Source organism: Erinaceus europaeus, chromosome 19 (genome assembly GCF_950295315.1).
Source record: "Erinaceus europaeus chromosome 19, mEriEur2.1, whole genome shotgun sequence".
In the NCBI taxonomy this organism is placed as follows: Eukaryota; Metazoa; Chordata; class Mammalia; order Eulipotyphla; family Erinaceidae; genus Erinaceus; species Erinaceus europaeus.
In genome coordinates this window covers 6070770-6095559 of record NC_080180.1, presented here as the reverse complement: position 1 = coordinate 6095559, position 24790 = coordinate 6070770, and the positions used below count along the sequence as shown (strand labels likewise).

General features: G+C 39.9%; 1 protein-coding gene across 1 annotated transcript in view; it reads right to left on the bottom strand.

Annotated features, from left to right (window-relative positions):
- The window catches only part of IARS2 (isoleucyl-tRNA synthetase 2, mitochondrial), a 52833-nt gene extending 29020 nt beyond the window's left edge, over positions 1-23813 (bottom strand). Inside the window, exons 1-11 of the mRNA XM_007521316.3 lie at positions 23425-23813; positions 20989-21111; positions 10445-10604; positions 8886-9034; positions 8756-8805; positions 8566-8675; positions 8397-8484; positions 7201-7316; positions 3925-4094; positions 2576-2666; positions 1025-1176 (exon numbers count right to left, since the gene is read on the bottom strand). Of these exons, the coding sequence (XP_007521378.1) occupies positions 1025-1176; positions 2576-2666; positions 3925-4094; positions 7201-7316; positions 8397-8484; positions 8566-8675; positions 8756-8805; positions 8886-9034; positions 10445-10604; positions 20989-21111; positions 23425-23691 (1476 nt within the window). The 5' untranslated portion in view covers positions 23692-23813. The remainder of the gene's footprint in view (positions 1-1024; positions 1177-2575; positions 2667-3924; positions 4095-7200; positions 7317-8396; positions 8485-8565; positions 8676-8755; positions 8806-8885; positions 9035-10444; positions 10605-20988; positions 21112-23424) is intronic.
- Between the last annotated feature and the right edge of the window lie 977 nt (positions 23814-24790).

Sequence of the window (24790 nt, the reverse complement as noted above, 5' to 3'; positions counted from 1 at the left end):
AAAACACTTCAGTCTAGATGAAGTACCAGACAGAACATCGGATTTGCAAACATGAGGTCCTAAACTTGATAAGCAGAGTGAGGCTCTGGTTCTCTTTCTCACTGCCCTCACTCCCACCCCTACTAATACATGGCTGGGGAAACAACTCTAACTGTAGAACACTGGGGCTGTGTTCCTAGGGTTCCTGGCTAGACCCCCGGCACTGCATGACTGCAGGGGTGCTCGAGCTTGTCTCTCTGTCTGTCTCATATGAAAGTCACTCTGTCATGTGCAAGAAAAAAATCTTGAAACAATTCATAAAAGGGCCACAGGATGATTACCTGGATAGTGTGCCTGCTTTGTCATCAACACAACCCAACACCTACCACACTGGAGGAAGCATTAATGGGTCCTGTGGTATATTTCCCTCTCCCTCTGTCTATCTGAAAAAAATGTCAGCTAAGAATGGTGAAGCCACAAAGATAAGATATATAATTTATTATGCACAGTTCTACTCCGAGCCTATGCTATTTTTATTATTAGTTAATTAATTAATTTTTACCAGATCACTGCTCACTCTGGCTCATGGCCGTGCTGGGAACTGAACCTGGGACTTTAGAGCCTCAGGCATGAGAGTCTCTTTGCATAACCATTATACTTTTTTTTTTTTTTAATCAGAGCACTGATCAGCACCAGTTTATAGTAGTGCAGGAGACTGAACCTGGGACTTTGGAGCCTCAGGCATGAAAGACTCTTTACATAGTCATTATGCTACCTACCCTCACCCCCAAATGAGCCTATGCTATTTTCACTACACTGAGCAAGGAACTGAAGCAAGTTACCTATTCTGGAATTAAGAAATAAAAAATAAAAAAAGTAAATTCAATTTCCTTCCAGATCTAAAATTCCTCAAATTTATGAAACCAAATCCAAGAAAAGCAACACCAAACATCCAGAGCCCTGCACACAATTCAGTCTGACATGTAATCCTTCCATATTGAAGGAATGCTAAACCCAAACCTTAGAACAAAAATGTCTTCTATACCTTGGCTGTAGTTTTAATATCTGTGATATTTATAAACCACTGCTTGCTGGCACGAATGACCACTGGCTTCATAGTCCTCCAGTCATAAGGATAACTGTGCACCAATTTTTCTTCTTTCAATAAATTCTTTGTGGCTTGAAGCATCTTTATAACTGAAAAAAAAATCAATAACAATTAACATTAGACATAATTTAAAAATGAGATGAAAGTGCTATTAACTATAAACTCCAAAGAATATGAAATATGAACCAATAAGCAACAGTAAGAGTAGCCATCACCAGGTATCAAAGGCATCAACTGTGAATTCCTGGAAAACAAGCTAGGAATGTTAATCTTAATCAGCCTCCAAATTATGCCATTCCCATGGGTCTTCATTTCAGAGGACTAGGATAAATTTAGAATTCTGCATAAAAAATTCAGTCATAATCTTTCATACAGTAACTGATAAAATGGTCTCCAGGTCTGGGGGTGGCACATCTTATCTGCCTCAGGCCCTACTTTTAACACCCAGCAGTGCTCCACCACCCCCTATAAAACTAAATTTTCAAAAGGGTCCAGATTATCCAGAAAAAAAAAAAAGATGCAGTGGTTTGAATTCTGTTCTCCCCAAAGTTATGTTGTGTCCCAACCCCTAGTGCCTATGACTGAGACTTTATTTATAAAGTCTTTGCAAAGATATGGTTGCCATGAATTCCCGCTGGGTTAGAGAAGGCACCATGGAACAGGTGTGATTATAAGAGGAGGAGGATATACAGAGAAACGAAAGCGACAAGGACATGCAGCAATGGGCAGAGGCTGTAGTCAAACAGTCATGAAGCAAGGGATACAAAGGACTGCCCAGAGCTCCCCCAAATGAGAAAGAGGCAAGGAAGGACACTTCACTAAGTTTTCAGGAGCCCAGATGTGAGGTGGAGAAGAGAGCTAAGAAAAAGGGATAGTGCATATCGATTACAAGTGAGAGGTACCTATTCAATCTCCAGCACCAGCACTGAGTGGTGTGCTTTGGTCAAAGACAAAAGCCTGAAGGAGCCTATCAACACCTTGAATTCAGACTTAACTTCCAGAACTGGGGAGTATAAATTTCTAGTGTGTGAAGCCAAAGTGTGTTGTGACAATTGCTCATAGAAATAAATAAAGTAGGTTTAATTGTAGTGTGGATTAAGAAAGGTTTTCACAATATCTGACTGCTGAATCTACTCTTATAGAAAGGAAGAAAGAGAGCTCAGGACTGCAGAAGCTCAACACCATAACACACAAGCCATGCTGCAGAAATTACAGTAGGACTGGGGGTGTCTAACTCACAGCCTGACTATTCCTCCACAAAACACTACTGCTGGGTTGTTGTCTCTGTAACACTAAAATAACTCCCTGTTATCTGCCCCAATTAGCTTAAATGAAGTCAAAGCAAAACATTTTTTTTAAAAACTCTCAATGCTTATTTAAATTACAAGGCATAGTTACAAATACATTTAGCTTTTTGTTTCTGCTAAAAGCAAGACAGAAAAATAGTATCTGCTGACTGATTTTGAAAAAAAAATATATAAAACTCACCTATATCTGTTCCCTCTTCAAGAACAGCCTTGTGTTTAAGTTCAGGACCTGCTTCATCAGTAAAAACTCCTTCTTCATTCACTAAACAATCCTACAAAAAAAAAAAAGTCATTTTGAACAATTAAAATAAAGTACCAAGGTATTTTATCTTAGATACTATCTGGCAAAGAAATATACAAAACGTCTCAGTACGCGGGCCAGGAAGGTAGTGGTTTACACCAGCAGACCTTCTCATGCCTCAGGATCAGAGGTTCCAGGTTCAAGCTCTTAGAGCTACCATAAGCCAGAGCTGGGGGATGCTCTGGTAAATTAGAAAATAATGATAATAACAACTAAAAAAAAATCTCTTGTAGTAGGAGGTGGTGCACTGGTTAGAGATGGGCCTATAGCCTATGACTGAGTCTCAAGTTGCATCCCAACATCACAATGTGTCAGAGTGATATGGTATTCTCTTTCTCCTCTTTTTCACGATCTTTTTAAAGTAATAAAACAAAAATTTTAATCTCTGTGTGTCTGTGATTCATTGACTATTCAGATACTTCTTAGTCAATAAGAACTTACAAATCGTAATTACCAAAGACCAGATGTATCTTTAAAATTTAGTATACTGGGAGTTGGGCGGTAGCGCAGTGGGTTAAGTACAGGTGGCACAAAGCACAAGGACCGGCGTGAGGATTCCAGTTTGAGGCCCCGGCTCCCCACCTGCAGGGGAGTCACTTCACAGGAGGTGAAGCAGGTCTGCAGGTGTCTGTCTTTCTCTCCTCCTCTTTGTCTTTCCCTCCTCTCTCCATTTCTCTCTGTCCTATCCAACAACAACATAAAAAATAACAACAATAAAAAACAAGGGCAACAAAAGGGAATAAATATTTTTTAAAAAATTTAGTATACTAAAAATATTCTTCATTTGATCTCTTTTAATTTACAGATTTATGAAAATATACATAATCCTGGTGGCCTTGAAACTTACCTTTAGCTAAACAGGAAAACTTACTAACATGTACTATGTATAAAATAAAATTAGAGAGGACTATTCAGATGAAGAAGAAAGACAAACTGTATTTTATTTAATAAAATTCACCTGTCATTTTTCAGGAACCGGAAGTAATCTGCGTATGTTATCCAGCATATGAGAGAAAAATACTGTCCTCATGTTACAGTGTTTAAATCTAACTTTATGCTGACTTTGTACAAGGCTTTGGTAATCTTTCCCAATTAGTATGAATGAGTGAGGTTTTGGGAATAGTGCATTAACTCAAGCATTTCATAATCTCATTAGGACAACAATAATTGTATTTAACATCTTCACTCTATAGAAGTAGTGATTAAGAAGTCTCAAAGAGGGCTTGTACCGTGGACAAGTTGTGCTGAACAGCTACACTGTAATCTTCCATTCCATGAGCTGGGGCTGTGTGAACCAATCCTGTTCCTTTTGTCATGGTGACATGATTTGCAGGTAGAAGAGGAGACTCCTTATCAGGAATTAATGGATGAGCACAAGTACTACTTTCCAAGTCTTCGCCTGTTTGGAAAGAAGATTGCAGTTAAGAATCTTATATGAAGGTCAGCAGGACAGCTTACCTTAACACTGTGAGAGTCTCCTTTGGTAGCATGCACTGGAGCCAGGTTCAAGCCTGGCCTGGGGAAGCTTCAGTGTTGTAGTAGACACGCCACCTCTCTCCTCCTCACTCAGATACAGAAGTGCCAGGCCCTCACTACTCCATGCGAACTATCTCAGATACAAAGAGTGCCAGGCATCAGACTGGGAGCCTCAGACATACAAGGTCAGTGCTCTACCAGTTGAATGACTTCACCTGGCCAAATTTACCTGCTTTTTTTTTTTTTAGTTAATATTAATGAGAGAGAGAAGGAGGAGGAGAGAGAAAACCAGAGCACCACTTCAGCACATGTGATGCCAGGGACCAAACTCAGAGCCAACACTTTATCCACTGTGCTACTTTCCAGGCCGCTGTGCGGTGGTCCTGATCCTTTTCATGCATCATGTAGCAATAAAAATTATGTAGCCTACTCATATCAAAAGAATATAAATTGGGAGCTGGGTGGTAGCACAGTGGGTTAACCGCATGTGGGGTGAAGCACAAGGACCAGCTTAAGGGTCTTGGTTCAAGGCCTCGCCCCCCCCCCCCGCCTGCAGGGGAGTCGCTTCACAGGCGGTGAAGCAGGTCTGCAGGTGTCTGTCTTTCTCTCCCCGTCTTCCCCTCCTCTCTCCATTTCTCTCTGTCCTATCTAACAACGACGACATCAATAACAACAACAATAATAACTACAACAACAATAAAAAGCAACAAAAGGGAAAATAAATAAACAAATATAAAAATTTTTTAAGAAGAATAAAAATCATATTTAAGGGGCGGGGGTGACAGCATAATGGTTATGCAAACAGACTCTCATGCCTGAGGCTCCTAAGTCCCAGGTTCAATCCCCCGCACCACCATAAGCCAGAGCTGAGCAGTGCTCTGGTGTTTCTCTCTGTGTCTCTCTGCATCTCTCTCAAAAAAAAATAAAACTAATAAAATTTTTTAAAAATCATATTTAAGTTTTGAATTTCATATAATCCTACTGCTGATTTTAAAAAGTGACCTGAAATTTAACTTTCACATTTTTCAAAAATTCATGAGCATGCCATTAAACCTTTGTACCAACACTGTCTAACTCGTCAATAAAGTCTATCTACAATATTTCTGCACTTCAAGGAAGTGGGAGGAGGAATGGAGCGCGTGCTATACTAGAGCCTCCAACTTACTAATGCACCAGCAAGGACCAAATAGTATTAACTATGTTATAGCTTCTTTTCTGGCTTGGACATAAGCCCTTTTTATTTATTATTTTGTTTAATGCAGCACGAGAGTGACTCATGGGATCACACAAGCATAATACTGCTGAGTAGCCTCCCACACCCAACTTGCCAATTATTTTTTTTTTTGAGAGAGAGGGGGAGAGAAGGAGAGAGAGAGGTTAGAAATCAAAGTATTGGGAGTCAGGCTGTAGCGCAGCGGGTTAAGCGCAAGTGGCGCAAAGCACAAGGACCGGCATAAGGATCCCGGTTCGAACCCCGGCTCCCCACCTGCAGGGGAGTCGCTTCCCAGGCGGTGAAGCAGGTCTGCAGGTGTCTATCTTTCTCTCCTCCTCTCTGTCTTCCCCTCCTCTCTCCATTTCTCTCTGTCCTATCCAACAACGACAACAACAATAATAACTACAACAATAAAACAACAAGGGCAACAAAAGGGAATAAATAAATAAAATAAATATTTAAAGAAAAAAAAGAAATCAAAGTATTGCTCTACCATCCAGTGACCTCCATAGCACTCCCATGTGGTGGCATGGTGCAAAGCCCAGACCTCAGGCAACCAAGGTACACACTCTTAATAGGTAAGATATTTCCCAGCCACCCCTTTCTATATGTATTTATTTATTGATGAGAAAGGAGAAAAGTGTCACCAGAGAACTGTTCTCTTAAGAGTTCCCTTGGGCTTAGGTGGTATACACCCAGTTGAGCACACATTTTATCATGCACAAAAACCCAGGTTCAAATCCCCAGTCTCCAACTACAGGAGGGAAGTTTTACAAGGAGTGAATCAGTAATACTGGTGTTTCTCTTTCTCTTTCTATCTTCCCCATCCCTTTCAACTTCTCTGTTCAAGTACATAAAAGGGGGGGGGGGAAGTTCTTGTATTAACTGTCTGTAGTGCTCGCATGCAGTGCTACAGATCAAACTCAGAGCCTTTTTAAATCTCATTTATTTTTAACATAGCAATGTATAGCTATGCCTTATAGCAATGATGGGGAGTGAACCTGGTATCTCAGAGACTAAGGCATGTAAATCTTTTGTGTAGCTGCTATGCTCACTCCTAGGTCTCCCCAAATAACTTTAATAATGTGATTCTGAATAAAATTCCACAGAGGATATTTGTATATCTACATTTTACAAAGAATACTGGATACTTTCCAAAATTTTTTATCTGAATGCTTCTGCCAATGTTCTTATTTTTCTATACTCCAATCATGTTTAATGTACATTCTTCCTCAGTGTAATCAATGTAAAATATATTCTGGAAAGATATATAATAAGATATTAAGATACTTTTTTTGATTTACAATGAGCAATGTTAACAAAGCACTAAACAAAAATCAATTATTTGGTGACTGTGATGATAAGAATATCTTTAAGTCATGGTCTGGGAGGTGGCACAGTGGATAAAGCATTGTATTTTTTAAAAAATATTTATTTATTCCCTTTTGTTGCCCTTGTTGTTTTATTTTCGTCATCATTGTTGGATAGGACAGAGAGAAATGGAGAGAGATGGGGAAGACAGAGAAGGGGAGAAAAAGACACCTGCAGACCTGCTTCACCACATGTGAAGTGACTCCCCTGCAGGTGGGGAGCCGGGGCTCCAACCGGTATCCTTCCACTGATCCTTGCACTTTGCGCCATATGTGCTTTACCTGCTGCGTTACCGCCCGACTCCAAAAGCACTGGATTCTTAACCATGACGTCCTAAGTTCGATCCCCAGCAGCACATGTACCAGAGTGATGTCTACTCTCTCTCCTATCTTTCTCATGAATAAATAAATTCTTTAAAAAAAAAGAATATCTTTTAAGTCCTCACCTGAAAATGTTGATATAACCTCAAATGTTGTTTCCAAAACAGAAGCAACAGATGTTACTTTATCTGCAGCCAGTATGTAGTGGTCTCCAGATTTGGAACACTTTACTACTGCATACCTAAAATAAAATTTAAAGAGAAAATTAATCATAAAAATTATAGCCATTTAAATGCTTTACATCATTTAGAAAAACCAACTTCAAAAGAAGTATTTTCAAAAGAATTCTTTTTTCTTTTTAAAGATTTTATTAATTTTTTCCCCTTTTTGTTGCCCTTGTTATCGTCTTTGTTATTATTGTTATTCTTGCTGTCATTGTTGTTGGATCGGACAGAGAGAAATGGAGAGAGGAGGGGAAGACAGAGAGGAGGAGAGAAAGACAGATACCTGCAGACCTGCTTCACCACCTGTGAAGCGAAGCCCCTGCAGGTGGGGAGCCGAGAGCTTGAACCGAGATCCTGTCCATGTGCTTTCCACCACCTGTACTTAACCCGCTGAGCCACCACCTGGCTCTCAGATTTTATTTATTAATGAGAAAGACAGGAGAAGAGAAAGAAACAGACATCACTTTGGCACTCAGAATTATTATTTGCATCCTCTCAATTCTGTGTTGTGGGGCAGCAAAATAGCTCACTTGGATAATATGTTCCTTTACTGTATGCACAACCCAGGTTTGAGTCCAACCCCCACTGCATTGAGGGAAGCTTTGGTATTAAAGCCTCTTTCATTCTCCCTTCCTCTTGGCCCTTCTATAACCATCTTTAAAAATCTGTGCTGTTTCCTCAAAACGGTAAAGATGAGCTCTTTACCAAATCATATAAAGCTTAAGTTTACATGGATATAATAACCTAAGTTAAAATTCGTTGAATTTCAAGAGGATAATGAAGCTGAAATGAATTCAAAATGTTAATGAATGAATTCTATTTTTAGGTAAAACCAAAAAAAAAAAAGGGGGGGTTGGGCGGTAGCACAGTGGGTTAGACAGAAGGACCGGCGTAAGGATCTCAGTTTGAGCCCCTGGCTCCCCACCCAAAAGGAAATAGCTTCACAAGTGGTGAAGCAGGTCTGCAGGTGTCTTATCTTTCTCTTTCCCTCTGTCTTCCCCTCCTCTCTCCATTTCTCTCTGTCCTATCCAGCAACAACAATAAAACACAAGGGCAACAAAAGGGAATATATATATTAAAAAGCAGCATATACATACTTTGAATCTGGCATATAACAAACTGCCTGATTGGCTGGAATTGTCCATGGCTGGGTGGTCCAGATTAAAAAACTAGCAGATGTGCCTGCTGTGAAAAAAAATTTCAATTATGTTAACAAATACTAACATTTTATAACTTTAATAAAGCTAAGTAGCACATAAATGTTACCTGTAAGAGAAGTTAACTTAGAAGAAGGTTTCAGGAGAGGGAATTTTACATATATGGCATGACTGACATGTTCCAAATTATATTCCAGCTCAGCTTCAGCCAATGCGGTTCTAAAGTTCAAAATGTAAAATATGAACGTTTGAAAGCCTTACAAAATTCTTCCCTTGACCCACCAAAAGTACAAAATTACCTTGATGAGGGAGACCAAAACACAGGTTTGTAAGATCGATAAATTAAACCCTACAAAGGACAAAGACAATATGAAAACTGGAAGTTACTAACCAATTCTTTAACACAAAGGAAAAGCGGATTTATATTACCTTTTCATACAGTTGGTAAAAATTTCTCAACTGTTTGGCTTCATATTTTTTATCAAATGTATAGTAGCAATTATCCCAATCTGCCATTATTCCCCAACGGATAAATGCGGATTTCTGTTTCTCAATTGCTGCTTTAGCAAATGATCTAGCTAAAAACAAACAAAAAAGTGAGAAAGGAAAAAGTTTTTGGAAAAATCAACAAATTGATTCTTTTTTTTTTTAATTACCTTTATTTTATTCATTGGCTAGAAACAGCCAGAAATCAAGAGGGTAGGGGATGACAGAGAGGGAGACAGAGAAACGCCTGCAACATTCCTTCACCACTTGCAAAGCTTTCCTCATGCAGGTGGGGACTGTGGGCTTGAATCCAGGTCTCTTTGTACATTGTAACTTGTGTGTGCTCAACCAGGTGCGCCACAACCCAGACCCCAAATTCAGATTCTTAATCACAGGGTCTAGGAGGTGGCACTGCATGAAATCTCAAGTTAAATTCCCAGCTTTTTTCACATGCCAAGTCTCATTCTCCCAATCTTGCTAATAAATAAAATGTTTAAAGAAAATTCTTAAACATAGTTTAGCATCCATCAACCTAAATGCAGTTATCTTGCAGAGCTAAGACTATAAAATTTAACAGAAAAGTTACTCTGAAAGCTAAAAAGATACTGGGTTGGGTTAAACAGTATAAAGGTTATGCAAAGAGGCTTTCATGCCTGAGGATCCAAAGTCCCAGGTTCAATTCCTTGAACTACCATAAACCAGATAAGCAGTGCTCTGGTTAAAAAAAAAAAAAAGTCAAAGAAACCGACAGTAAATCCTAAAAATTAACTATAAATTCAAAACTAAAACTTGTTATTTGTTCTGTATTTTCCATACTTCACACAGAGACCTTACATTTAGAAAGAAAAAAAAAAAGTAAAAAAATTATTCTTCACTTTTAGCATAAGGTAATAATAAAAGAACACATCAAAGAATAATAATCACTCATTATATACATAAAAATTAACTGACAAATCCAGTCTTAGACAAGAATGACGTGTTTCACAAGAAAGTAAAAATCCTCACGACCACAATCAAATACCCAACAGTTCAACATAGAAGAGAGGATTTGTACTTGGCTGACTGTACTAAAGCAGATGATCACTAGTGGTGAGGCAGGTCTGCAGGTGTCTCTGTCTCTCTCCTTCTCCCTCTCTCAATTTCCCAATACTAATAATAATATACAAGTATTATACGAACACACTTTTGTCTTAGCCCCCTGAAACAGGTTAGCAAGTCCTAACCTGGACAATAAATAAAACTGCTGAACTAATAATTTCACAAAATATGAAAACTGCAGACCAGAAAGTTGTACTTGGAGAGGCTCACAAATGTTGCTTTCAATTTCTAATCCTAAATTCCCATAAATTAACTAAACAAAAATCTAAATTTTCAGAGACATAAATGGTTTCCAACAGATCTCATTATAATAAAAACAGAAAGTTTTCTTTGACAGTCTTGACTTTTCTAAGAAACCAAGACTTGTAAATATCATTTTAAAACAGAAACATGTCTTCATTTACCTTTCTCTCTAATTTCCATAGGTGAAAGATCCTGAACTTTTCTACCGGGTCCTGATAATACTCTCATTTCAATGGGTAACCCATGACAATCCCAGCCCGGTACAAAATGTATTTTGGAACCTCTCATCATATGGTACCTATTGACAATGTCTTTCAGAATCTGCAAAGATAAAATAATCACCATTATTCATAAAGCAAGAGGCTTATAATTTACATTCACACTACACAATATTTTAGAATATCATCACAAGCTCTAACATATAGTGTACTTGTATAAATAACATACTGGTTTTACCAAATGCACAACCCAGGTTCAAGTCCAGCCCCCACTTCCTTAAAAAGTTTCAATACTTTGGTGTGTCTGTCTCTTCTTCCCTCTCACTCTTCCTTCCAATCTCTATTCAGAAAAATGGGATTCAGGAATGGGGAAGCCTTGGTGAGAACAACAAAAACTTCTGAAATCGGTGCAGGTGCATGATTAAGGAGGAGGACCTACCTAGGCTGTGGGTGAGAGTGGTTTGCAGAACACAGGAATTTTACACATATACCAATAGCTGTCCTAACTGTAAACCATGAATCCCCCAAGAAAAAAATTAATCAAAAAGAAATAGACACCTGAAATGTTAATAGTGTTTTAGTTGGATTACAGAAATTTAAATTTTGCTTTCAATTTTCCTGTATTTGTCAGATATACCTCCATAACAACTGCAAATAATAACAGTAATAATGATAATGATAGTAACTTAAAAAACGTTGGTGGCCTAATGGGTGGCACAGTGGGCAAAGTATTAGATTCTCAAGCACGTGGTCCACAGCTCAATACCTGGCATTACATATGCCAGTGATGCTCTGGTTCTCTCTTAACCTCTTTCATAAATAAAAAAAATAGTTTTTAAAATGCATCTTCCAATTCTTATAAAGATGGAGTAAAAGTATGTTTTCCTATTTTTTTCTCTTCTTAGTTATAAAACTCTGCACAGTATATACAAATACACAATCGCATTTGAATTTGCAACCATATTTAAACTTCACATAGGAAGTTTAAAGTTTTTATGACACTGTTTTCAAATAGCATCACTAAAAAACAAAAGTACTTAAATCTTCTCCACAAAAAGAAATACTTCTTATACCTGATATATCCAGTAAAAATAAATAAATAAAAGGATGTGAAAAGGAAGACTGAGTTATTGTTAAAGAGAGAGAGAGAAGGGAGGAAGCAGTTAAGTTTTAGTATAAGGCTTGAACTACTGCTTAATTATCTTTTCATCCAAACTACAAATTAAACTGACATTGCACAGAAATTTACCATCCACCTTAGTTTTCTGTTTTTACTTTTTTAACTAGAGCCCTGCTCACCTTTGGATTCTGGTTACATCGGGGATAGAACTTAGGACCTCAAGGGAGTCGGGCAATAGCACAAAGTGTACATGGAGCAAAGCGCAAGGACCAGCATAAGGATCCCAATTTGAGCCCCCGGCTCTCCACCTGCAGCACAGTCACTTTACAAATGGTGAAGCAGGTCTGCAGGTGTCTTTCTTTCTCTCCCCCTCCTCTCTCCATTTCTCTCTGTCCTATACAACAACAATGACATCAAATAATAACAATAACTACAACAATTTTAAAAAAATAAATAAGGGCAACAAAAGGGAAAATAAATAAATATAATTAAAAAAAAAAGAACTTAGGACCTTGAAATATTAGGTACAAATGTGTTTGCCTAACCACACTGCTGTCCCTCCAGCACAGATCTTAGTTTTAAAAGTACTACGCAAAGGCAGGCGAAACAGCTGATTTGGATAGCTTTGCTCTGTCTGCAACATAGGTCTGAGCCTAGCCTTTACTTTCTTGAAGGAAGTCCTGGCGGTATGGTCTCTTTCATTCTCTCTAGAAAAGTTAGAAAAGTGCTACCTGAGACCACAGTATCATCCTGTCTCAAATGGATCAATCACACCCCTGCCTCTTATTTTAAACAGAAAAGAGATTTTCTTCATACAAGTGCTCATTGTATCTATTATGAACATAGAGTAACATCCAGAATACAAGAAAACAACTAGACATCTTCACTACTAAGGGAGTTCTTACACAGTTTGTGCAAGTGTGTGAGTTGAATAATATGGAAAAAAATCTGACCAGATGGTAGGAATTTATATTGAAATACTTTTGTGGAGTCAAAAGAGACGCTGAGATCATGAATCAAAATGTTTGCCTTGCAAAAGGCATGCACGTGGAAGAAACTGTTCTACTCAGCAAAGAAAAAAAGGATCTCTTGGACTTTTCATAGGGGAGGTTCAAATGTATTCAAAGCCTCAAGGGTAGCAGTAAAATAACCTAATTTATTTAATATAGGTGAGAAACTTGAAGAGTTGATAAACAGCCTTTAATAAACGCTTCTTTCTTGGACTGAAGCCATTTAAATGCAATCATCTCAGATTAATCATGCAGAAAGCTGCATCTATTCACACCTTAATGGGAGAAAGATAAGAGAAAGTTACACCATCCTCAAGGGAGTCAAGTGCTTTCTTTTACAGGAGACTCCAAATCTCTTGCTTAATTCATTTACTGTTTAAAACCAATCAAGCAGCCATCTCTCAAAAAAGAAAACAAAAAAACCAACCCTAGTCATTATAAGCTGAAATATTAATGGAAGCATTCAGGTTGGGCTTCTTCCATCCAACTGTCTATGGTCTGACAAACTGATGGTAAAATTTGCCTCAAAGAGAGGGCCAGTGGGAGGCGGAGCTACGAGCAGCAGATCGCTTTCTCTCCTCTCCTCTCCTCTCCCGGATCAACTAGGAATACCAAAGGAGACCACCCGGACCGAAACAAGACAGGACTAGAATGACCACAGAAACCCAGTAAATCACCCGTGAGTACAAACACGCGTGGCTGGTGACAGAGAGGAGAGAGGGGCCTAAGGAGAGATTAAGTGACTGCTAACAGTTCGACAGTTTGTCAGTGGAGACACCACCTCCAGTCTGCTCCACCAACAAGGGGACAGCTGAAGGGAGGAAAGGACTCCCCAGAGACTCACCAAGTACAACTCTGAGTCTCCATTGCTACTACCCTCAGAATCTGGAGCAGCAACAGGGAGGGACACCAGGGCACAGAGATCTAACCGGGAAACTCAGGAGAAGATCTATACCTCGGTGGCATAGCTGAAGGGCTGTGAAAGTCTCTTTGCATAACCACTGGATTATCTCTGCCACACCCTGCTTTATCTCTTGGTCAGGAGTCATTGATTAAGCCAAGAAGCCTATTGATAGTTTAAAAGCCCTCAGGTTACCATAGCCTACAGGGGAAAAAAAAAAAAGGCTTTTACACCACTGAACTCCAACTCAGGGATTGAAAAAACTGTTAACTTATATAAAATGGTTAAAACAACAAGAAAAAATAATGGAGACTCGAACCAGGACAAGAGTCCAGCTAAAAGTCCTCCAGAGGGCGAAGCACAAAACAACGAGTTCAACATCCAAACATTAGCTAAGGAAATAATAACAGGAGTGAGTAAAGAATTTGAAAAAATTGTAATCAGAACTGCAGGAACAACAAATGAGAATATGGAAGAAAATTCTAATAATCGCATGGTTATTAGAGAGCTGAAAGCTGAAATTGCTGAGCTAAGAAGGCAACTAGCTGAACAAGCTAAAACAGTATCAGAGCAGGGCAACAAAATAGATGAACTCCAGAAAGCAGTAGAGGGCAGAGAGAATAGAATCAATGAGGCTGAAGACAGAATTAGCAAGATTGAGGATGAATTAGAGACAACTAAAAAAGAAGTAAGAGATCTCAAAAAGAGATTAAGAGATGCTGAAAACAACAACAGAGTCCTATGGGATGACTTCAAAAGAAACAATATACGCATTATTGGCTTACCAGAGGAAGAAAGAGAAGGGGAGGAAGAAAGCGTTCTCCAGGCCATAATAGCTGAAAATTTCTCTAGTCTAGACAACACCAAAGACATAAAGATTCAAGAAGCCCAGAGGGTCCCAAACAGAATTAACCCAGACCTAAAGACACCAAGACATGTCATACTTAGATTGGAAAGGAATAAGGATAAAGAAAGGATCCTCAAGGCTGCAAGAGAAAAACAAAGAGTCACCTACAAAGGAAAACCCATAAGATTAGCAGCAGACTTCTCCATACAAACACTACAGGCCAGAAGAGAATGGCAAGATATCTATCGAGTGCTCAATGAGAAAGGCTTTCAGCCAAGAATACTATATCCTGCTAGATTGTCATTCAGACTAGATGGAAGCATCAAAACCTTCTCAGACAAGCAACAGTTGAAGGAAGCAACCATCACCAAGCCTGCCTTGAAAGAAGTTCTGAAAGGTTTCCTATAAACAACCAGACCACCACAAATAGAACATATATCAAAACACTCTAAAACTCTACAAGAATGGCGTTAAAATATCTTCAATCTTTGATATCAATAAATGTGAATGGCCTGAATTCACCTATTAAAAGACACAGAGTAGGAAGATGGATCAGAAAACACAACCCAACAATATGTTGTCTACAGGAAACTCACCTAACGCAACAAGACAAACACAGACTTAAAGTGAAAGGATGGAAAACTATCATTCAAGCCAATGGCCCACAAAAAAGGGCAGGAACAGCTATTCTCATATCTGACATGATAGACTTTAAAATAGATAAAATTAAAAAAGATAGGAATGGACACTACTTAATGCTCAGAGGATCAGTCAATCAAGAGGACTTAACAATTATTAATATCTATGCACCCAATGAGAAGCCATCTAAATACATCAAACTTCTACTGAAAGAGCTACAGCAATATATTAACAGTAACACAATCATAGTAGGGGACTTCAACACCCCACTATCTCAACTTGACAGATCATCCAGGCAGAAAATCAGTAAAGACATAAGGGAGCTAAATGAAGAGATAGATAAACTAGAACTATTGGACATTTTCAGAGTCATTCATCCCAAGAAACTGGAATACACATTTTACTCAAATCCACATGGATCATTCTCAAGGATAGACCATATGTTAGGCCACAAAGACAGCATCAGCCTATTCAAGAGCACTGAAATCATCCCAAGCATCTTCTCAGACCACAGTGGAATTAAACTAACACTTAACAATCAACCAAAGATTAGTAACAGTGCCAAAATGTGGAAGCTCAACAGTACACTTCTTAACAACTTCTGGGTCAAAGAGGAAATCAAGGAAGAAATCAAAATGTTTCGAGAGTTCAATGAAAATGAAGACACAAGCTATCAAAATATTTGGGACACAGCTAAAGCAGTCCTAAGAGGGAAGTTCATAGCTATACAAGCACACATTAGGAAACAAGAAAAGGCACAAATAAACAGCCTGATTGCACATCTTAAAGACCTAGAAGAAGAACAACAAAGGAACCCTAAAGCAACCAGAAGGACAGAAATTACTAAAGTTAGGGCAGAAATAAATAACATTGAGAATAGGAAAACCATACAAAAGATCAATGAAAGTAAATGTTGGTTCTTCGAAAGAGTAAACAAAATCGACAAACCTTTAGCCAGACTCACAAAACAAAAAAGGGAGAAGACCCAAATAAATCGGATAGTAAATGAAAGAGGAGATATCACAACAGACACTGCAGAAATTCAACATATCATGCGAGGCTTCTATGAACAACTATATGCCACCAAGTTAGAGAACCTGGAAGAAATGAATGATTTCCTAGATACCTACCAACTTCCAAAACTAAGTAAAGAGGAAGTGGATAACATGAACAGGCCCATCACAGCTAATGAAATTGAAACAGTTATCAAAAATCTTCCCAAAAATAAAAGTCCTGGACCAGATGGTTTTACAAATGAATTCTACAAAACTTTCAAAGAAGAACTAATACCTCTACTTTTAAAAGTCTTCCAGAAGATTGAAGACACTGGAATACTCCCTGCCAGCTTCTATGAAGCCAACATCACCCTGATACCAAAAGCAGACAGGGACACAACCAAAAAAGAAAACTACAGACCAATATCTCTGATGAACATAGATGCGAAAATATTGAACAAAATTCTAGCCAACCGGATACAGCAGTATATCAAAAAGATTGTCCATCATGACCAAGTGGGGTTTATCCCAGGCATGCAAGGTTGGTTTAATATACGTAAATCAATCAATGTGATCCACCATATCAACAAAAGCAAGACCAAAAACCACATGGTCATATCAATAGATGCAGAGAAAGCCTTTGACAAAATACAACATCCCTTTATGATCAAAACACTACAAAAAATGGGAATAGATGGAAAATTCCTGAAGATAGTGGAGTCTATATATAGCAAACCTACAGCCAACATCATACTCAATGGTGAAAAACTGGAAGCATTTCCCCTCAGATCAGGTACTAGACAGGGCTGCCCACTATCACCATTACTATTCAACATAGTGTTGGAAGTTCTTGCCATAGCAATCAGGCAGGAGCAAGGAATTAAAGGAATACAGATTGGAAGAGAAGAAGTCAAACTCTCCTTATTTGCAGATGACATGATAGTATACATGGAAAAACCTAAGGAATCTAGCAAGAAGCTTTTGGAAATCATCAGGCAATACAGTAATGTGTCAGGTTATAAAATTAACATTCAAAAGTCAGTGGCATTCCTCTATGCAAACACTAAGTTAGAAGAAATTGAAATCCAGAAATCAGTTCCTTTTTCTATAGCAACAAAAACAATAAAATATCTAGGAATAAACCTAACCAAAGAAGTGAAAGACTTGTATACTGAAAATTATGAGTCACTACTCAAAGAAATTGAAAAAGACACAAAGAAGTGGAAAGATATTCCATGCTCATGGGTTGGAAGAATTAACATCATCAAAATGAATATATTACCCAGAGCCATCTACAAATTTAATGCTATCCCCATCAAGATCCCAAGCACATTTTTTAGGAGAATAGAACAAATGCTACAAATGTTTATCTGGAACCAGAAAAGACCTAGAATTGCCAAAACAATCTTGAGAAAAAAGAACAGAACCGGAGGCATCACACTGCCAGATCTCAAACTATATTATAGGGCCATTGTCATCAAAACTGCTTGGTACTGGAACATGAACAGACACACTGACCAGTGGAATAGAATTGAGAGCCCAGAAATGAGGCCCCACACCTATGGACATCTAATCTTTGACAAAGGGGCCCAGACTATTACATGGGGAAAGCAGAGTCTCTTCAACAAATGGTGTTGGAAACAATGGGTTGAAACATGCAGAAGAATGAAGCTGAATCACTGTATTTCACCAAATACAAAAGTAAATTCCAAGTGGATCAAGGACTTGGATGTTAGACCAGAAACTATCAGATACTTAGAGGAAAATATTGGAAGAACTTTTTTCCGCATAAATTTTAAAGACATTTTCAATGAAACGAATCCAATTACAAGGAAGACTAAGGCAAGTATAAACCTATGGGACTACATCAAATTAAAAAGCTTCTTCACAGCAAAAGAAACCACTACCCAAATCAAGAGACCCCTCACAGAATGGGAGAAGATCTTTACATGCCATACATCAGATAAGAGTTTAATAACCAACATATATAAAGAGCTTACCAGACTCAACAACAAGACAACAAATAACCCCATCCAAAAATGGGGGGAGGAATTGGACAGAATATTCACCACAGAAGAGATCCAAAAGGCCGAGAAACACATGAAAAAATGCTCCAAGTCTCTCATTGTCAGAGAAATGCAAATCAAGACAACAATGAGATATCACTTCACTCCTGTGAGAATGTCACACTTCAGAAAAGGTAACAGCAGCAAATGCTGGAGAGGGTGTGGGGTCAAAGGAACCCTCCTGCACTGCTGGTGGGAATGTCAATTGGTCCAACCTCTGTGGAGAACAGTCTGGAGAACTCTCAGAAGGCTAGAAATGGACCTACCCTATGACCCTGCAATTCCCCTCCTGGGGATATATCCTAAGGAACCCAACACATCCATCCAAAAAGATCTGTGTACACATATGTTCTTGGCAGCACAATTTGTAATAGCCAAAACCTGGAAGCAACCCAGGTGTCCAACAACAGATGAGTGGCTGAGCAAGTTGTGGTATATATACACAATGGAATACTACTCAGCTGTAAAAAATGGTGACTTCACTGTTTTCAGCCGATCTTGGATGGACCTAGAAAAAATCATGTTGAGTGAAATAAGTCAGAAACAGAAGGATGAATACGGGATGATCTCACTCTCAGGCCGAAGTTGAAAAACAAGATTAGAAAAGAAAACACAAGTCGAACCTGAAATGGAATTGGAGTATTACACCAAAGTAAAAGACTCTGGGGTGGGTGGGTGGGTGGGGAGAATACAGGTCCATGAAAAATGATGAATGAAATAGTGGGGGTTGTATTGCTAAATGGGAATCTGGGGAATGTTATGCATGTAAAAAAAAAAAAAAGTAGAAACGCAAAGCAGAAATTGAGTTTGGAGTATGGCACCAAAGTAAGAAAGCAGAAGTATACTAGAGTTTGCAGTAAGTACCTCCCTAATACTTCCTCTCCACTTTTCCAAGCTTTGGGTCCATGATTGCTCAACAATTTGTTTGGCTTTGTATGTTAACTCTCTTTTTAGTCACCAGGTTCCAGGTGTCATCAGGATGCCGGCCAGACTTCCCTGGATTGAAGACACCACCAATGTGTCCTGGAGCTCAGCTTCCCCAGAGACCCATCCTACTAGGGAAAGAGAGAGGCAGACTGGGAGTATGGACCGACCAGTCAACGCCCATGTTCAGCGAGGAAGCAATTACAGAAGCCAGACCTTCTACCTTCTGCAACCCTCAATGACCCTGGGTCCATGCTCCCAGAGGGATAGAGAATGGGAAAGCTATCGGGGGAGGGGGTGGGATATGGAGATTGGGCGGTGGGAATTGTGTGGAGTTGTACCCCTCCTAAAATAAAAAAAAAATAATAAATAAAATAAAGTCAAAAAAAAAAAAAAAAAAAAAAAAAAAGTTTAAAAAAAAAAAAAAAAAAAAAAAGAGAGGGCCAGTGAGCAGTTCTGTCTACTAGAGCACCGACTTGCATGCCAAAGATGCCACTGAATATGCAAGCACTACTTTACAACAGAGCTGGGCAGTGCTCTGGTCACTGTCTCCATTCCTTCTCTCTCATAAAATATATATATATATGGCATATGTATATGGCATGCAAGCAGTCAAAGTGGTTGTACAGTGGATAAAGTGTTGGGCTCTCAAGCATAAGGTCCCAAGTTTGATCCCCAGCAGGGCATGTAATAGAGTGATGTCTGCTTCTCTCCTTCTTTGTATGTCTCACTAATAAATAAAATCCTTCAAAAATTTTTGAATTTCTGATCTTTCTCCCAAAATTGAAACTCACACAGTCCTCCACCTCAGGTGAATTCAACCCTCTTATTAAAAAATTTTTTTTATTATCTTCATTTTTTTTATTAGATAGAGACAGCCAGAAATCTCGAGGGAAGGTGATAAGACAGGGAGAGCTATAGAGAGACACTTGCAACGCTGCTTCACTGCTCACAAAGCTTTCCCACTGCAGGTGGGGACCGGAGGCTCAAACCCAGATGCCTGCACACTATAACATGTGCGCTCAATCAGGTGTGCCACTGCCAGGCCCCAAAGTCAACCCTCTTAAGTATGCGAGAAAAAAAAATCCCTTAGAAGCATCTTTGGGGCTGGGGAGACAGCATAATGGTTATGCAAAAGCCTTTCAAGCCTGAGGCTCTGAGGTCCCAGTTTCAATCCCCAGCTCCACCAAAAGCCAGAACTGAGCAGTGTTCTGGTATCTCTCTCTCTCTATCTTTCCCTCTGTATCTACACTTTCTCATTAAAATAATAAACTAAATAAAATATATATAAAAAGCATATATATATATATGTATATATATATCCAACATTCCTTATACCCAACATTCACTCTATCAGCAAATTCTAAGAGTTATCCTTTCAAAGAATACCAGAAATATCTGATTATTTCTCAAAACACTTTTAAGACTTTAAAAATCATCTCGCTGGAATTACTGCAATAGTTCCTTGCATGATCTCCTGATCTCCCTCTACATTCAATTGCCAACAATGAAGCAAAACTGATACAATTAAGTTAAAAAGCAGTTCATGAGCAACTCTGCTCAGACACTCCCAACCAGTCCCTATTTCACTGAGAGTAAAAAAATCTATTATCTTTCCATTGACCTCAAAGATCTGGCAGGATCTTAGGAATCATCGTACAAATCTGGGGTGGGGAAAGAATGCAATCCATGGCAACTAACATATTAAACATTTTCCTTATTCATTCTGTTGAGTATGTTTTTCCAGACAACAACCTAAGCTTTGTAAAACTGGCCTCACCATTACTTGTTTACTGCTATCCCATAATATAGAAGAATGCCTGGCAGAGATTACATTTCAAGCAATACTGAAAATTCTATTGCTGCTTTCTACCACTTTTCACTTTATATGTCAATTTATGTAACTGTCATAAAAATCACACACTTTTTAAAAGTATCCTTAATAAAGGCTGTGTCTCAAGTCTTATAATCTAAATTACATTTACCTTATTTAAAGCATGTCCGACATGGGGGTCACCATTAGCATAAGGAGGCCCATCATGAAGACAAAATTCTGTCTTTATTTTTCTTTCTCTTTGCCATGAATAAAGTTCTGAAAATCCACACTCCTGTTAAAAAAAAAAAAGACCTTAAAGAGGCAACACTGATTTATTTCTTATCTCATTCCAGTCTACTCAAAATGCTCATGTCTCTGTAATACACAACTGAATACTGTTCAAATCATTCAACAAATGTACTGGATCTGTATAGAAGATGTATGGATTAGTATAACAAACAGTAACAGTTTAGTGTCATTAAATTTCAGGGCATCCTCCACTCAGCATCCCAAGCATGCTGCAGGACCTGCACACCCACCCAACAACCCACATTATCCTTACACCCTCTGACTCTGAGACAACAATCACTGCAACCCATCCCATTTCTTCCCCAGCAGTGCGATCCTCACCAGTGTGCATTGCCATAATGCAACTGCTTGCTCTGGAGAAAAAGTATATATATATATATATATATATATATATATATATATATATATATATATATATATATATAATATTTAACTCAAAGAGCTGACGTGAAGATTAAATGAAACACACACACGTCCCTGAAATGTTCAAGATCAGAACAAGTAAATGGCCCCAATTTGTCTGGGAATCATTTTTCAGTAATGTTGTTTTTCTATCAGTCAAAGATGAGAAACAGTATTTGTGACCTGTTTCACCTTTTCACGGTCTAGAATTTGGGATAATGCAACTCTGTAATATGGCATTTTAAAAAGTTGTACTGGGAGTCGGGCTGTAGCACAGCGGGTTAAGCGCAGGTGGCGCAAAGCACAAGGACCGGCATAAGGATCCCGGTTCGAACCCCGGCTCCCCACCTGCAGGGGAGTCACTTCACAGGTGGTGAAGCAGGTCTGCAGGTGTCTTTCTCTCCTCCTCTCTGTCTTCCCCTCCTCTCTCCATTTCTCTCTGTCCTGTCCTATCCAACAACAACAACAACAATAATAACTACAACAATAAAACAACAAGGGCAACAAAAGGGAATAAATAAATAAAATAAATATTTTAAAAATACTAAAAAAAAAAAGTTGTACTGAGGGCGGGGATAGATAGCATAATGGTCATGCAAAGAGACTCTCATCCTAAGGCTCCAAAGTCTCAGGTTCAATCCCCCGCACCACAAGAAGCCAGAGCTGTGCACGGCTCTGGTGTTTCTCTCTGTGTCTTTCTCTCTCTGAATCTCTCGCAAAAATAAAATAAATAAAATTTTTTAAAAAGTTTTACTGAGTTAAATTCTAACTTGTCATGTAAGGTCAAGGCCAAAAATATAGCAAAATAAGTAGGCAAGTAAGTTGACTAGTTAAAAGCAGATGGACACAACAGGTTTATAACTCTGGTTCTGTTACTTAGGTTAAGCACACTTATTTAGCTAAAAAATCCCAGACATAGGGATTTATTACTTATTTATTTATTTATTTATTACCACGTGTGGAAACATACTGGTATTCATCAGAGAAGCCATGCCATGCAAACATAACACGTTCTCTTTAATAATAATAGTAATAATAATAATAAAGATTTTGGAGCTACAGAAATTAACAGGTGAGTCTTCCTTTTAAAAAGTTCAGGCTGCGGAGTCCAGCTGTAGAGCAGTGGGTTAAGCACACGTGGCGCAAAGCACAAGGACCCGCATAACGATCGCGGTTCGAGCCCCGGATCCCCACCAGCAGGGGAGTCGCTTCACAAGCAGTGAAGCAGGTCTGCAGGCAGGCGTCTCTCTTTCTCTCCCCCCCCCCTCTGTCTTCCCCTCGTCTCTCCATTTCTCTCTGTCCTCTCCAACAACAACGACAGCAATTAACAACAACCATGAATCAACAAGGACAACAAAAGGGAATGAATAAATAAATAATTTTTTTTTTTTAAAAAGTCCAGTCTGATACAGAAGGTCACACAGTTTAGGTGAGGGCCTCAGAGGAAGCAAACAGCTATTTGATCCTGTCCACAACTCTGAAAGCCGCTGGGGACCAAGGAGCCAGGGTGGCTCGCTCACTATGCCTGCCCAGGTCGGTGTGCTTTGCACAAGGCAATGGGAAGTGTGTTCAGATTCCACTGGTTTGACCCCCACTGAAGACGGAGCAGATACAATACACGCTGCAAATGAGCATCCCTATGAGCCCCCTTCTTAACATCACGTCCGCCCCCACACCTGCTCCGCGCCAAGTCACACCTAGGAGTTTCTTTAAAAATTCCAGACCACAAAGCCTCTCCGGGCACATAGGATCCTTGGGTGCCCGCCAAAAGTGGTGGCCCTAAAGGATCCCGGGTCCCCAGGTGCCCCTCGCCCACCGGGTGACCCGGCGACCGTGGCGAGTCCCACCCCCAAGGTGCGAGGATCCCCGGGGTGTCCCCACCCGGCCCCCGCACCTGCTGGATCTCCATCTCCGTGTCGGGCTGCTGGCGGCCCAGCAGCTTCATGGGAAAGCGGGTCTGCGGCAGCAGCACCGAGTCCCGGTACTGGCCGCTGCTCGGGTTCTGCGGCTGGTCATGGGCCCCGGTTACCGGCCGCACCGGCAGCCTCCACGGCGTCGCTCTCCAGCCCAGGCGTCCGGGCAGGCGAGGCGGCCTCCACAGATTCCGGGCAGCGGACAGGGCCGCCGGGCCCGACCCGCGAAGGCGCAGCCCCCAGCGCATGGCGGGGCGACCTCCGCCTCCCCGGGCGCGGCTGGGCCCCCCGGTGCCCCCGCAGTTGCGGACTTGCGAGGACACTAGCGAACCTCCCCGAGAGGGGACAGTGCGCACGCGCACCGGGACGGAGCGGTGGGGGCGCGGACTGGAAATACACTTCCGGGTCATGGCACCTTGCGGTGGTGGGCGGGGCTGGAGTCCTAAAAGTCAAAGTGTGTTCAGCGGAAATAAGCATAGAAAACTGCTCAGCTCTGGGCTATGGTGGCGCAGGGAGTTAGTTCGGTAACTTTGGAGCCTCAGACGTGAGAGACTTTTGCATAACTATTATGCTATCCTCCTGGCCCATTTTATTTACTTATTTATTTGCAGCCATGAATATGGCTCAGCTGGTAGTGTTGGATATTTAAGGTTCTTGGGTTAGACCCGACCACGGAATACACCTGAGTGGTGATCTGGCTTCTCTCACTTTTTCTCTGTCTCATGTGAAATTCTCTTTCTTCTCTCTGTCTCTATTTTTAGGAGATTTATTTATGAGAGAGAAGGAAGAAATTGAACTTGTGGAGGTAGGTAGCATAAGTTACACAAAGTGACTCTTATGCCTGAGGCCCCAGAGACCCAAATTCAATCCCTGCATCATCATCATAAACTAGAGCTGAGCAGCTCTTTGCTTAAAAAAGAAAAAAAGAAAAAAAAAGAAGTGGTCCGGGAGGTGGCACAGTGGATAAAGCACTGGATTCTCAAGCATGAGGTACCCTGGCAGCACATGTACCAGAGTGACGTCTGGTTCTTTCTCTCTCTCCTCCTATCTGTCTCATTAATAAATAAAATCTGAAAGAGAAAAAAAAAGAAATAGATGATCATTCTGGCATATGGAATGCAATGCCAGGGATGGAACTCAGCACCTAATGTTTGAGAGCCCAACACTTGATCCACTGTGCCATCTCCCAGGACACATTCTCCCCCTCAAATTTAACACATACTGTAAATCTTTTAAAAATGTCTTGTTATTTATTTATTTAGATAGAAGCAGGGAGAAATTAAGAAATGAGAGTAGGAAGAAAGAGAGACCCCTGTAACACTACTTCTCGTGAAGCTTCCCTCCAGT